Genomic DNA, 13,633 nt, shown 5'->3' with positions numbered 1-13,633 from the left:
ACACTTGAGTGAAATCAGCTTCGGGGATGGGTTTTGCACCTCGTTTAATTGGTGTTTCACAACAATGCTTTGTGACAACACTCCTACTATTCACTCTCTCTTTTATGTAAAGCAAAACCAGTTGTCCCCCTAGCACTTCCTCAGAGCTAATACTACACACTACTGTAGTGAGAATCTGCTCGTGCATACTTTCACTGGACTGTAAGCTTCTTGCAGTCAAAGGCTGCTTTCATTGGCCATGTGTGCAGGGATACACCAATAACCTCAGCTACTACAGGAGGCTAGGGCTGGAGAATCACAGATGTCCGGGGATGTAGCTCAGTGGCAGAGCACTTGTCTAGCATGTGCAAAATCCCAGTACTGCCAAAAACCAAACAAAATGAGATAAAACAAAACAACATGACTGCTTTCATTTCAATTTTATTATAGAACCTGGCATATAAAATAAATATCTAAATGAGTCAATTCTCCTGCTAGAGAGCTCTTCTACAAATTTATCAAAGATAGATCCATTGAGAGTCCAACCAAAATAGTACTCTCTAGTGAGGTCTAGATGGCCTTGGTTTCTGAAGGTTTTCTAAATCCTCTACTAAGTACTTCTGGTTTTATAAAGTAGGATGAATATCAGAAGTAAAGGTGATTAAGAAAATAAAAAGGATCAAAACTAAGAAATGGTAGTTGTTAAAATTATACTGCTTCTATTTCAAGTAGTTATCAATGAAATCTGATATTTTAGATATGTAAAAAGTAAAAAAAAAAGCAGGAGAGTACATTTTATGAATTTAGATAGAAGCATGGTGAAATTTCTAATGCCATCTTCACATTTGAGTGGATAGGAATTCCAGAGATATAAATTCAAAATACTAACTAAAAGTTGTCTCACTGGAAGAATAAATTACAATTTCCACAATAAAAGAACATGTGATAAGCACTTATCAGACATTTTACTTTACAAGTTATTATACAAAAATAAAATATATGAATGTTTCAATTTTATGGAAATGAAAGAATAGACAACTAAATATAGGCTCAAAATAACAATAACTAAAAATAGTATCATGGAACTAATCAAGAGTAGCCACGTTTCTAAGCTGTAGATTGCACCAAATAATGTAGAATTGCCAAAAGCAGTTTTATTTTCTGAAATAAATTCTTACAAACTTAAGGAGACTATCAGGAGATTACACTTAAACAAGAACAGTCAGACAAAGAGAGACAGTTCAAAGTCCAGGGCACAGCTTGGCAAGGGACCCAGAAGGAAGTGTGGGATATCCAACAAAAGTAGGAAATCTGAAATACAGATTGGCTAAAATCCAGTAGGCAATAAGAGTGTCAAGTGTTTGAAGGCTTTCTGATAAAGACTTTTAGTGCTGAAGGAAAGCCAGCCTCTTTCCAGGACCTTAAAACTTAGAACGAGGACATCCCTTTCCTGGGGAGATAGCAACGGTCTCTTATCTCTGGAACTGCAGTTTTTAGCGTCTCGCAATTTTTAAACATGAATTTTTCATTTTAATGTGTATTTTTGGCTTTATTATGCCCAAATATAATGCCAGACGACTCAAAATGGACACATCTGAGGTTGCTACTAAGATTAGTGTCATTGAAGAAAACAATACTAGGTAATGCTAGGATTATTTTCAAAGATGAAAAATATTTCCAAAAGATGAGAAGTATAAAATACAAAGCGGCCTTTATTCTGAGAACATGGAGAGAGATGACCGGCACCCCCACCGCTGGTGACCAGCGATCTCTCCGGCGGACACGTGGTGTGGGGGGTCTGTAAATAGCCTCGGTTTGGGGCGGAACCTAAGGCGGGCATAGGGGATACACAGGTAGCCCATTGGTCCTAGGTTTGGCGCCATAGGTAAATTTCCAGGGGCAGGAAGATGGCATCACAGGTAACTTCCTAGGGGCAGGGGAGATAGGGGCTTCCTGCTTCCGGTTGAGGCTTTCCTGGCTACAGTGTCCTGTCTGGGCCAAAACCCTTTCAGGTAATTTTGTTAGTTACTAGGCATTTAGTCATATTGCATCACATATTACCTACACGCTTCCTTTCCGTTTCCACATCTTCCTAGCTAGAATGTAGTTCAGAAAAGTAGGCCACCTCCCTGTATGTGTGGACCTCTTATCTCTTGCCCAATGAACAATGACTCAATTTCTTCCCTTCCCTTCTTTTCCTTCCCTTTCCTTCTCTCCTTTTCCCTCTCCTCCCTTTGCTTTCTATACTTCCTCTTCTGTATCCTCCTTTTCCTTCTTCTCCCTTCACCTCACCTTTCTTTCATTTTTGAGGCAGGGTCTCAAAAAGTAAGTTGCCTAGGCTGGGCTTGAATTTGGGATCCTCTTGTTTCAGCTTCCCAGATGCTGAGACTATAGGTAGGGTCATCTTCTAAAGATTTAATGTGCAGGGGCTGGGGACTGCCTTGCAAGCAGGCAGTCGTGAGTTCGATCCCTGGTACCGATAAAAAGGAAAAAGACAAAAAAAAAAAAAAAAAAAAAAAGATGTAATGTGCAGCCAGAATGGTGCTACATGCCTGTAGCCCAACACTTGAGAGGCTGAGGTAGGAGGATCACTGTTTGAAGTCATCAGCCCACTGTTTGGGCTACATAGTGAGTTCAAGGCCAGACTGAATTACATAGTGAGACCCTGTCTAAAAAAAAAAAAAAAAAAAAAAAAATTAATGTGCACGTAAACCACATGGGGATGTTACTAAAATATAGAGTCTAATTCAGTAAGGCTGGCATAAAGGCGAAGAGCCTATATTTCTAACAAGTTTCTATGTCAAGCTTTGAGTAGCACAAATTTATAGTATCAAACAAAAGCAAATATTTTTGTAAAATAAATTACTTCATTCCCAAGATAGATAATGAGGCTTTATCAATGAATTTAAATATGCAGTTATCCTCTTTTACCTTTAGTGGATAGCAATGAATGAACAAATCTATGATCAAAAAAGGAACTACTGTCCTATTGAGAGCATAATCATTGTTACATGTCTGCATTAATAACAAGACAATTACCTGGATTGCAGCGACTGACCTGTACATTAGAGTGTCCAGGAGAACTTCCTGGGATAGCAGAGATATTCTCTATCTCTCTGTCTTCCTAGGTGACCAGAACAAATGGTACAAGGGAACTTGCATACTAAAGGTCTATAGAAAGCAGTCTAGGACAACCAAAAAGGGAATCTCCTCCCTTTTAGGAAAAAAATGATTCTCCTGCCAATTCATCAATCAAAGTAATAACAATTTGAAATGGAAAGCATATTCTACCTAGGATCTCATCTTTTAGATACTATATAAAACACTGAAAAACAAGAACATGGACATGGGTACACAGACACGTATGTGCACAGGCTTTGGAAGAAGAATATGGCTTGGATTTCAACTGTAACTACACTACTGTTGTGATAGTCACATAATGTCTCTGATCTTCAGTTCCCAAGTCTCTTTGTAAACTGGAGTTGATAAAAATACTGAGCAGGTGAGGGTATCAGGAAGGTAAGTTCCTAAAGGATACTATCAATTTTAAGTCCCAGATAATGGTTCATTATTACTCTTTAAAAGAAAGCCAAAGCCATAAAACAAAATTTAAGAGCTGGGTGTGGTGGTGGCAGGCCTGTCATTCCAGCACTGGTGAGGCTAAAGCCAGAGGATCATGGTAAGTTCAAGGCCAGCTCTGGCTACATAGTGAATTCAAAACCAGCCTGAACTACATAGTGAGCCCTTGTTTTGGAAGCAAAACAACCCTAAGAACTCTCCAGAATCTTTTATTCTACTAAATTTGTATAGCATGCACATTGCCTAGAAATCTCTTGTGATGGACATTTTAATCCTTCATATTTGTTGAATGGGACGTAACTTGTAAAGAATGAGCAGGCAAAACCACTTGGGATGTTGGGAAGAGTGGGAAGAAGCTTTATTTAGTAGCACGGGTCTCCTAAGCATCCTCCCTGCTAAGATTATACTGAGCGTAAAGGAAATCACAGATTGCTCATTTCCCTTGTACTTGTCCTAATCTTGTAGAAACTTCCTGTAAAAGGCAGTTAGAGTACTAAAAAGTAAACTTTTAACTTCAACTCAGGGGATATACCAGACCAACAATTGCAATCCTTAGGGATAAAAAGAAAATAGCATACTTATCCTTTATACTTTGTATTAGTTCAGAGGAACATGGAAACTCTAATGATGGAGAACCACACTCATGCCAAAGACAAGGAAACTATTTAGAAACATGGTTACCATTTAGTAATTCCACTGAGAGGCATAGCTCATTAGCCAAGACTGGCTACACTGAAGAAAAAAAAAAAATTAAACAAACTACTGTACAATATAGAAATACAGGGTTTTTTTTTGGATAAGTACAGTTTTAAAGTAAAAAAAAAATAGTAACATCTGCTAATGAATAATGGTAAGGGTAATTTTAAAACGGAAATGTGACTTGTATTTTACCTGCTATTAGAACCTCAAGAACATTGATTTGGCTGTCTTCTCTTTGGCTTCTCAATTGTAAGAGCTAACAGTGAAGGCACGGTGTATGTGAAATGATAAACTACTGTAGTGTTGACATCACAACAGGAAGCCAGAGGGAACTCCTGATTTCAACTCATGTCAGGCAACACAGCTTGATTTTTACAGAGACAAGGCTCTGACACAATATTTCACCTGAAAAGCTCTATTATTTAAAGCCATGGTTAAAGAACTCCCCTATCCCCAAAGAAATGCAGCCTCTGCCTTTTTGTCATTTAAAATTTAACTGGAAAAAATATAAACTCATAAAAAAGTTAATTTAAAAATCAATACAAGTGTAAGCAGGCAAATAGTAAAAGAATCTAAGACAAAAATTCCATGGAGTTTTTTTTTTTTTTTTTTTTTTTCTTTCCCCCCTGTTGAGATAAGGTCTTGCCATGTTGTCCAGGCTGGAATTGAACTTCTGGGGCTCCAGAGACACTCTTACCTTAGCCACTCAAGTGCTGCAAGAACAGCCTCATGCTACGGTAGTTTGTGACAATCTTGATTTTGTAAGAAAATGGATCACCAAGGAAGTGAGTGGCCTTGGGAAGAGAGAGAGAGTTTTGAACTGCAGAGCTATCTGCCAGTGCCTTGGTTAGGACAGTCTACCTTCTGCTATCCTTGCAAACCCTGGAATTTAGAATCCATGTGTGTCTTATTAACTTGGTTGCTATCCCCTCCTGGCAGTTACTACGCAATTAGGCTGTCCGTCCCTCTCTGTGTGGCCCAGGACTTCTGTTGATAATTAATCACCTGGAACAGATTCCTAGGTGGCTGTGACTAATCCCCAAAGCCCAGGACAACAGTAGAGAACCAGATACCTGTGAGAACCAGCTATTGTGACCAGCCACTTCCCACCTAGAAGATACAAATTCAGTGGTACCATTGCTCACAAAGCTTTTTTCCACGATTCTGGTCAAAAACTGAATTGGACAAGAACTGAATCAAATTCAATAGTTAGGTTCAGTGGTGACCTTATGGGGAAATTTGATCGGTTGTTATCCAATTCTGTTTGCAACTAGAATTGTGGACTGATTTCAAGTCGTGAACCATCAATCTTACAAACAACAACTTATGAATGAGTCCATTCTGTAATATTCATAAGTCAGATTCCTTTAGTCTGACAAAGTGAGTTTTATTGACCCAAATATACAATGTGAAGTATAAAAAACCAAATAAAAGGTCCATTTGCATTTGTGAATGTTCGAAACTCACATGGTCCTAAGGCAGGGATGCACTATACAAGGTGTTCTGTTCCCTGCTGAGACCAGACACAGGTCACAGACACCTTCTGCTTCTGTACCAGCTGAACAGAGTTGAAATTTAAAGTGAATCCATAATCAGTATTTAGCTTCTCACATATTCAAGGCTGGCTGGATCTACCTTTCTTAGTTGTGAGTAAGGTTTCTTTTTTTTTTTTTTTAACCTTTCTTAGTTGAATCATCCCGTTAGCGCTGATCAGTATTTACTATGACATACCTTGGAATACCATTACTTTGTGAATGCAGGGGTGTTTGCTTGGGATGTGCTGTGATACAGAGTGACAAAAGAAACTGCAAAGGAAAGGAGGGAAAAGGGTGGAGGCACTAAAAATGAGCCAACTGCCTACCATACTTTTGAAAAAGGAGATTTGTGGCCCCACTACAGGTCTATTGATCACAAAATATCTGGGCCATTGCCTAAAACCTGCATTTTAAATATAAATGGTATATTTGGAAAAAAACATTATTATAAAACATTTAAAATATATAAAATTAAGAGATGCACTCTATCAATGAACAGTCCTGTGGTGTTTTTTTTTTTTTTTTTTTTTATATCTCTACCAATTTTCTTCCCAAATCCTTACCCCATTAGATTATTCTAAACTACATCTCAGGTATTACTTTATTTCATCTATAAATATTTCACTATGTACCTCTGAAAGACAAAAACAATCACAAACCAATACTTAAAAATTTCTTTATTCTCATCAAATCTCTAGTGTTCAAATTTATTTAATTGTCTGACATTTTAAAATATGTATTCAAATCAGGATCCAGCCAGGGATTTAGCTCAGTTGCATTAAGCACCTGCCTGGCAATTAAGCCTCCTTTCCTTTGTGAGGTCATGAGTTCACTCCCTGGTTCAAAAAAACAATCAGCATCCAAATAAGGTCCCACACTTTGCCTTTGGTCACCATGTCACTTATACTTTGGAGTCCAACATCAGAAAGAGGATAGTTGCAAAGCAAGTTGAGTTTAGGGCAACCACTGATGGAACCTCAGACTAGAAGACGATAAGGATCTTAGCCTCTTTGTAGGGTTATCCCTGCTTCAGAGCTGAACACTCAGCTCCGCCCAGACCAGGCAATTTCTAAAAAAGCTGGTAAGACTGTCACCAATTGGGCTAGAGAAGAAAGGAACAAATGCATTGTTAGAAAGGCTACAAAAGTGCACTCTGGGAAGCTGAGCCAGGAGAATTGAAAACTAGAGCTCAGACCAGGAAAGTAACCAAGACTTTACCTAAAAATAAAATATAAGCAGGGCTGTGAATGTGAATCATTGTGAAGTTCTTGGGTTCAACATCCAGTATGGCAAAAATAAAAGGTGTGTATGAGAGTGTACAAAAGTGTCCCAAGAATGGCAAGGCATGGGGATCACCAAAAGTAGTATGAATGTTTTGGTGAGGATATCTTGGCTGTGGGATTTAAAGTAACCTAAAAAGCATTCCTTTAGGCCATTGCTCATGGTCTTGTCCCTTTAGATAAGCCAGGCTTACAAATGTGGCCAGTACATAGGCTGCGATATGACAATACTTTAGATACTTTAATATCTTTTCCTAAAACAACTGGTATTGATGATTTCCTGCTGCATTGACTAGAAACAAAGAGAGGCACATCTTCAAAAGTGAAAGATGGTTTTGCAAATGTGTTTTTCTTTTCTTTCAGTACTGGGGATTGAACCCAGGACCTTTACACTGAGCTACACCTCAGGTCTTTTATATTTTTAAATTTTTTATTTATTGTGGTAGTTGGAATTGAATCCACCTTTGTACTCCACTACATCTTCAGCCCTCTTTTATTTTTGAGACAGGGTCTCACTAAATCACTGTATTTCCCAGGCTGGTTACAACTTCCATCCTCCTTCCTCAGTCTCCCAGAGAGCTAAGATTATAGGCCTGCTTCCCCCAGCTCAGCCCTAATTTTTTATTCTGAGACAAGCAGACAGAATCTCACTGTCATTAAGGCACCCAGACTGGGATTGAATTTGCAGACTTACTGCCTTAGTTTCCCAGTGTGATCATCACTGGCAGCTTACTTAGGACCAGGCCACGTACATACCTAGCAGGGTGTTACACAGAAAATGATGATTTGTTGAATGAATGAATAATACTGAATGATTTACATTTAATCTTCAGAGCAACTGCTACCACTTTAGTCAGAGTCTATCATCTGTTATACAAAATACTAAGAGTTATTGACTGTGTTCTACGAATTCTTTAAGTGCTTTTGCAAATTATCTCAATCAGTGCAACAGCTCTGAATTAGGTACTTACTATTATCCCCCATTATATTCAGGAACAGAATTTAAGAAATTTGCTTAAGAACTGAGATACTGAGTACAGTAATGGAACTTTATTCAAACCCAAGTGGCCTTACTTAGAGGTGGCAGTGGAAGAATAGACGTATCAAATAATGCCTGGTACAGATTCTTTACAAAGACATGTCTAAAAGGCCAGTTTAAGCTGGCCATGGTGGTCCACACCTGTAAATCCAGTACTCAAGCCTCTGGCAGGGAAAGCCCTGCATGTTACAGGTTAAAGATCCCTGTGTTACAGACCTCCCTCACCTTTTCCCATTATGAATGGTCCCCTTCCTTGCTTTCAGTTGGGACCAACCTGCTGTGGCGGGAAGCCAATTACATAAAGAAACCTCAGGAATTAAGAGGATCTTTGGGGAGGGGGGAACATTGGTTTCGCTCCTTCATTCAGTCTTCAAGCATTAAGCGCTCCTATGTACACTCAAATGTTAACGGACTGGCATGCACGCTCCTCGGGAGAGTAATCCCAAAGCTTAAGTAGATGGCAGAAGAGGAGTGTGGGCTCCCACCTAAGTTATCTTTGTACCTCTGGAACTGCTCTACTCCTCAAGGTGGCTGGGGCAACAACCTTCCTTCTCAGTTCACACAGATATGAGACGTGAAAAGCATTGCGCACAGCGTCAGACTGCTATCTAGGGGATGTTCAGAAACTTGGGAGCACTTGGGATTCGGTCCCCTAAGCCCCAGGCCGGCTTTCTAGGTAGAGAATAATAGAATTTGTAGAGCCGAGAACCCCGAGTCTTCAGGACAGACCCTAGAACACAATCTGAAACCGCAGGTTCCAGGGCAAAAATCTTTCGAGATGAATACATGGTGTTTTTTTTTCCTACCAATGCAAACGTGACAGCTGTCTGTTTAGTACTTGTTTCATTCCCCCGCCCCTTGAAGCAGATCGTGGCACAGAGGAATCTTCTGCGCTATAGTTATGCAACCTCGCTCTCAGCGGGAGTTATTTCCTGTGCTTCTGGATGCGCCAGATTCATGTTAACACGCCTACCCTGGGCTTCAATGGAAGTCTTTCTCCATTAATAACCACTCCTGCTTTCGGGTATGAATGCCCTGCCCGGCATACCCCTTGCGCAGTACAAAATCAGGCAACGAGATATTAAAACTACTCTACACCATCCCCCAACTCCCGGCACACAATCTTCGCCGGTGCAGGAAGCTTGGGGACTGCAGCAATGCAACCAGAGGGACAGCAGGAGGAGCTCTCTTTGCAGTCCCTGTCTGTAACCCCAACTAAGATATACTCATGCAGATTCCATTCTCTGCTCTGTAAGAAACACACACACGCGCACACGCACACACACGCACGGCAGAACGTAGTAGCATCCAAATTTCTTCCCTGAGCACACTCCTCTTTGTAGCTTGCTGATTCAAGCAACCAGGAGAGTCCAAGCCAGGCCACGCAGAGAAACGCGCCGCAACAATGCAACCTAGCGAGCAGCGCCCCTTGCAGCTCCCACCCCCGCCCCCTTTGCAGCGTGCCAAGAGTTTGGAGCGCGCGCACGCACGCCAAACGCGGTGCAGCCGCGTATCCCTCCGCCTCCTCCCCCGCCCCCTCCCGCTCGGCGGCTCCACCGCGATTTGGGAAAGGAAGGGAGGAGGGAACTACTTTCCTGAAACTTGCTATGCTGCACACGACTTCGACCTGCAGTGCTTCGGCGCCCCTCAGTTTCGCTGCCTACGCTCCCCCCAGGGCTCGGGCGCCCCATTGGGCAGCCCCACCCCCCCGCGCTGCCCCTCTGCCCCCGCGGCGAGGCCGGCGGCCCGGAGCAGCCGCGAGGGACTACTTCGCCTCCCTCTCCCGCGGGCGCCCCCGGCTCCGGCCGCGGCGGCGGAAGGAGCGGGCGGCGTGAGCGCTTCCGCCGCCCCCCTCGCAGCTCCCCTCTCGCGGGCGTGCGAGCGACCCGCCGCCCTGCTGCTGGTGGGCGCGGGCTGGAGGGCACTCGCGGCCGCTCTCCTGGGCCGAGGCTTGTCGGACCTTGAGTGCCGGGGCTCCGCGTTCTTCTCCGGCCCGGATCCCGGGAGCGAGCGGCTCGCCCGCCGCTCTCCTCACACGCTCCCCGCCGCGCCCGCTCCCCCCACCAGGAGTCCCGGCCGGAGCGCGTCTGGAGGAATCCGCCGCCGCGGCCCCGCGCCCGGCCCCGCGGGTGCCTGAGGGCCGACTCCGAGCGCCCGGGCTGAGCGGGAGATGGTGGGGTGGGCTCCGTCTGGACCGCGCCGCCGTCGTCGCCCGGAGCCTGGGCTCGGCACCCCCCCGCCGGCCCCTGCCGAGCGCAGCCTGGCTTCCTCCTCGCCGCATCCCTGAGGGAAGCGCCGCCTCTGCCCCCGGCTTCTCCGCCCGCTCTTCCTGCCGGGACCCCGCGGCGCTGCACCCCAGAGGCCGGAGGAGCTGCTCTCCAGTTTGCCTTGCAGCTCCCCTCGACCCCTTCCGTTTTCCCTTTGCAGCCGGCCTCCTTTGGGTCCCTTGGCCGGGTGCTGAGGCTGGGGTCGCCACGGCGGAGGTCGCTACCGCCACCCCCTTACGGGGGTGGCCGGGGTTCCCGGCTGGGGGGGCACCGTTCCGGGTGAGACGTCCACCATGGTGAGGCCCCTGAGCCGCTGCCCCTGCGCCCCCCCGGCCGCCGCTGCCTGCTGCCCCTCGGCGCTGCTCCTGCTCCCCCGCCTGCTGTTGCTCCTCCATCTCCAGATCGGATCACGGTGAGGGAAAGATGAGCGAGGAGACGGCGACTTCTGACTACGAGTAAGCAAGCGCCTCATTGATCTTGATTCCCCCCCCCCCCCCCCTTCACTGACTTGCCTAGATCCCGTGGGGACTCGTGTGCCGGAAAGCTGGCAACCCTGGAAAGTCGGTGCATCTAGATGAGCGATTTTGGGGCCATTTTATTTAATGGCAGTGCTCCTCTCAACCCTTTAGGGCTGATTGCTTTCTGTGAGTGCAGTGGTGGGATAGAGATGGAGTACTGTGGACGTATAAAAGTGTAGACATTATCTTTTGCCTCGAAGACTTTGGTTTGTCTTCCTTCGGCCTAGCATACCACCCAACATACCTTGGACATCCATTCTGCTTCCTTTCTAGCTATTTCACTTGGAAACTAATGTGTGGGAGCACCTCCTGCAGCACACTGCTCTTGAATCTTAATTCGATGAGTCAGTGACTCTTAAATACCGATTAAGCTTTCGTTCCCTGCCCCCCTCTTTAAGCATATGACCTACCAGATTATTGGTTTAAAAAAAAAAAAAAGGTTAGGGAAACATTTTTAAAAATTTAGTAAGGTTAAGGACGCTTGGAATATGGGAGATGTCGAGCTGTTTTTGTTTACCTTTACGAGTATTGAACGTACCTTCCTTAGGAGCACAAAACAGTTGCGAATGCTACTTTGTACCCTTCGGCTATGTTAACTACACTATTTACTTTGAAGAATTAGGTTACTGAACGCGGTAGTGACTGCATGAACTTCTGGGACATTCTTGTTTAAAGTTTTTGCTTAGTTGGATTATTCTCGTTTCCAGACCAAATAGTTTGCCTTTTAAATATTTTGCTTTAAACTAGGCGCTGTCTGGAGGAATAATAGTACGGTAACAGTTTGCAATTTAGAAGGAATTTAATTCTATGTAGAACTGTAGTTATCTGTTTTCTTACGATTAAGTTCGAGTTTTGTTTATGTTTGAAGGGTTGGAAAGAGTTAAGTGAGTTAGGACTATTAAGGAAGGATGCATTCCTTTAAACAAAGTGCATTCCTCAAGGCAGACCTTTTTAGAAAACTTTAAAAGTCAAGTGCCGAGCCCAGTCTAACATAAAATAGCTAGAAAAATGCCAACCATTATTCCCCCTCCTCGAAAATCCCACACTTCTGATGAGCGAGTGTAGGAGGTAGGTTCTGCAGTGTCAGTGCGGTCTAGCAGAAGTGGCCGCCATGTTCTCTCTCTTTTTGTGAATCGCCCTCATTTGCATAGCACAGTCTTCATTCATAAAAAGAATAATTAAACATCCATCACCTTGGACAACTTGAAAGGATTTCCTAGGAAAAAAATTCTAAGTTTTTTTTCTCGTGTAGATTTTTGAATTCAGGAAGTAAAAGGGATTTTGAGTTTTAGATTAAATTTAATAACACACACACAAACAACTAGCCCAGTTCTCAGAATGTTGACACAGTTATGTGGGAAATATCAGTTCGGGGAGGTGCTGGAATCACGTGATCGCCTCCATTCATAAAATACCTGGCTGTCCATTCACAGTGCAGTACAGTGTCTCACTGCTTTCCGCCGATTAGACCTACAATGAAGGAGATCGAGAAGTCTGTCTCAGATAGTGCTTGTTTAGGAGAAAACCTGCTAAAACAAGCTGAACACAGTGACGGTAACTTTATTGGTATCTTTCAGTCAAATAGGATCAGAATGTTAAATTCTATTTTAGAGATGGGCAAAGACTACTTAATTTTTAAAAGTACTGAATATTTCCTTGGGACAGCTGATAGAATAACATTTGTAATGTGAATTGACACGTGTATAAAATGGATCGTTTCAAAGTCGCCCCTCCCTCTTTTTATATTTGCCAAAGATAATTTAACAGTGCAAGTATTTTTATGTAGTAATGTTAGTGGACTGTACACCTGTTATACTAAATGAGAAAATATTTCTAGTGGTTTAATTCTAAGATGTTGATTTTTTGATACACTGAACTTCACCAGAAGATTGTCTTTCTTTTAAAAAAAACTAAATGTAGGTAGTATAGAACTGCTTTGGAAATTACTTTAATCATTCAGAACTTCACAAGTAGGAGCTTTGTAATACTCTTTGAGTAGGAAACAAGTAATATATTTTAATGTGTGATATTTGGTATGAGACGTTAACCTTCTGTGAGGTTAATCTGGGAGAGGGTTTATTTTTAAAAACTGTTACATTAGAAAACAATGATAGTTCCTCTAAGAACCAGCATTGTTTGTTTGTGCATTATTAGCTAAACCAGAAAGAGTGAATTTCTTTGAAAGGTTAGCTTTTAGTCTGATAATTTTTGTGTCTATCATCTTTAATTTTTTTTTTCATCTTTAATTTCTGAGGTCATGTTTTTAAGTAGAAATTTATTATTTATAATCCTGTATATTATAAAAAGATGAGATTTTGTGACAGAAGCTCTTCTGGCCTAACTCTGCAATACAGATTTTATTTGAATCCTACATATATTTTTCTGGTATTTTTTTAAAGCCACAGTTCATAGAGATTTAATTATAGTAGAGACGGGTAGTTCAATCTTCTTCACCTGACTTAAGTTTGAAATAAAAGAAATGCTTGGGAAATTGTTCACTTTTGTAAATAGTAGTTGTGGTATAAAATCCAGTTAAGACGTTTAGAGGCCTTGTTCTGTTTTTTTGAGTTCTATGTAGAAAAATACATAACCTTTGGAGATTGAGTGTGTCGATGTAATCAAGAATTAAAGAACTTGTTTTGTTAAGGCTTTGTCTTAGTAATAAACCAAATGAAGAAAGGAATTAGAATAGTATGTTATTTCATTGTTTCAAATTCATGTCTTTTTTAAAAGGCAA

At 42.5% G+C, this 13,633-nt stretch overlaps 1 protein-coding gene across 1 annotated transcript in view; it reads left to right on the top strand.

Moving 5' to 3' along the window:
• The first annotated feature begins 10,630 nt into the window (after positions 1-10,630).
• Positions 10,631-13,633, top strand: part of Spred1 (sprouty related EVH1 domain containing 1) — an 88,884-nt gene continuing 85,881 nt past the window's right edge. Inside the window, exon 1 of the mRNA XM_063250303.1 lies at positions 10,631-10,833. Coding sequence (XP_063106373.1) covers positions 10,802-10,833 — 32 coding nt within the window. The 5' untranslated portion in view covers positions 10,631-10,801. The remainder of the gene's footprint in view (positions 10,834-13,633) is intronic.

Source organism: Cavia porcellus, unplaced genomic scaffold (genome assembly GCF_034190915.1).
Source record: "Cavia porcellus strain 051 isolate PalLab524CR breed Dunkin Hartley unplaced genomic scaffold, mCavPor4.1 scaffold_6, whole genome shotgun sequence".
NCBI classification, from domain to species: Eukaryota; Metazoa; Chordata; class Mammalia; order Rodentia; family Caviidae; genus Cavia; species Cavia porcellus.
This window is presented reverse-complemented; position numbering and strand designations above follow the sequence as displayed.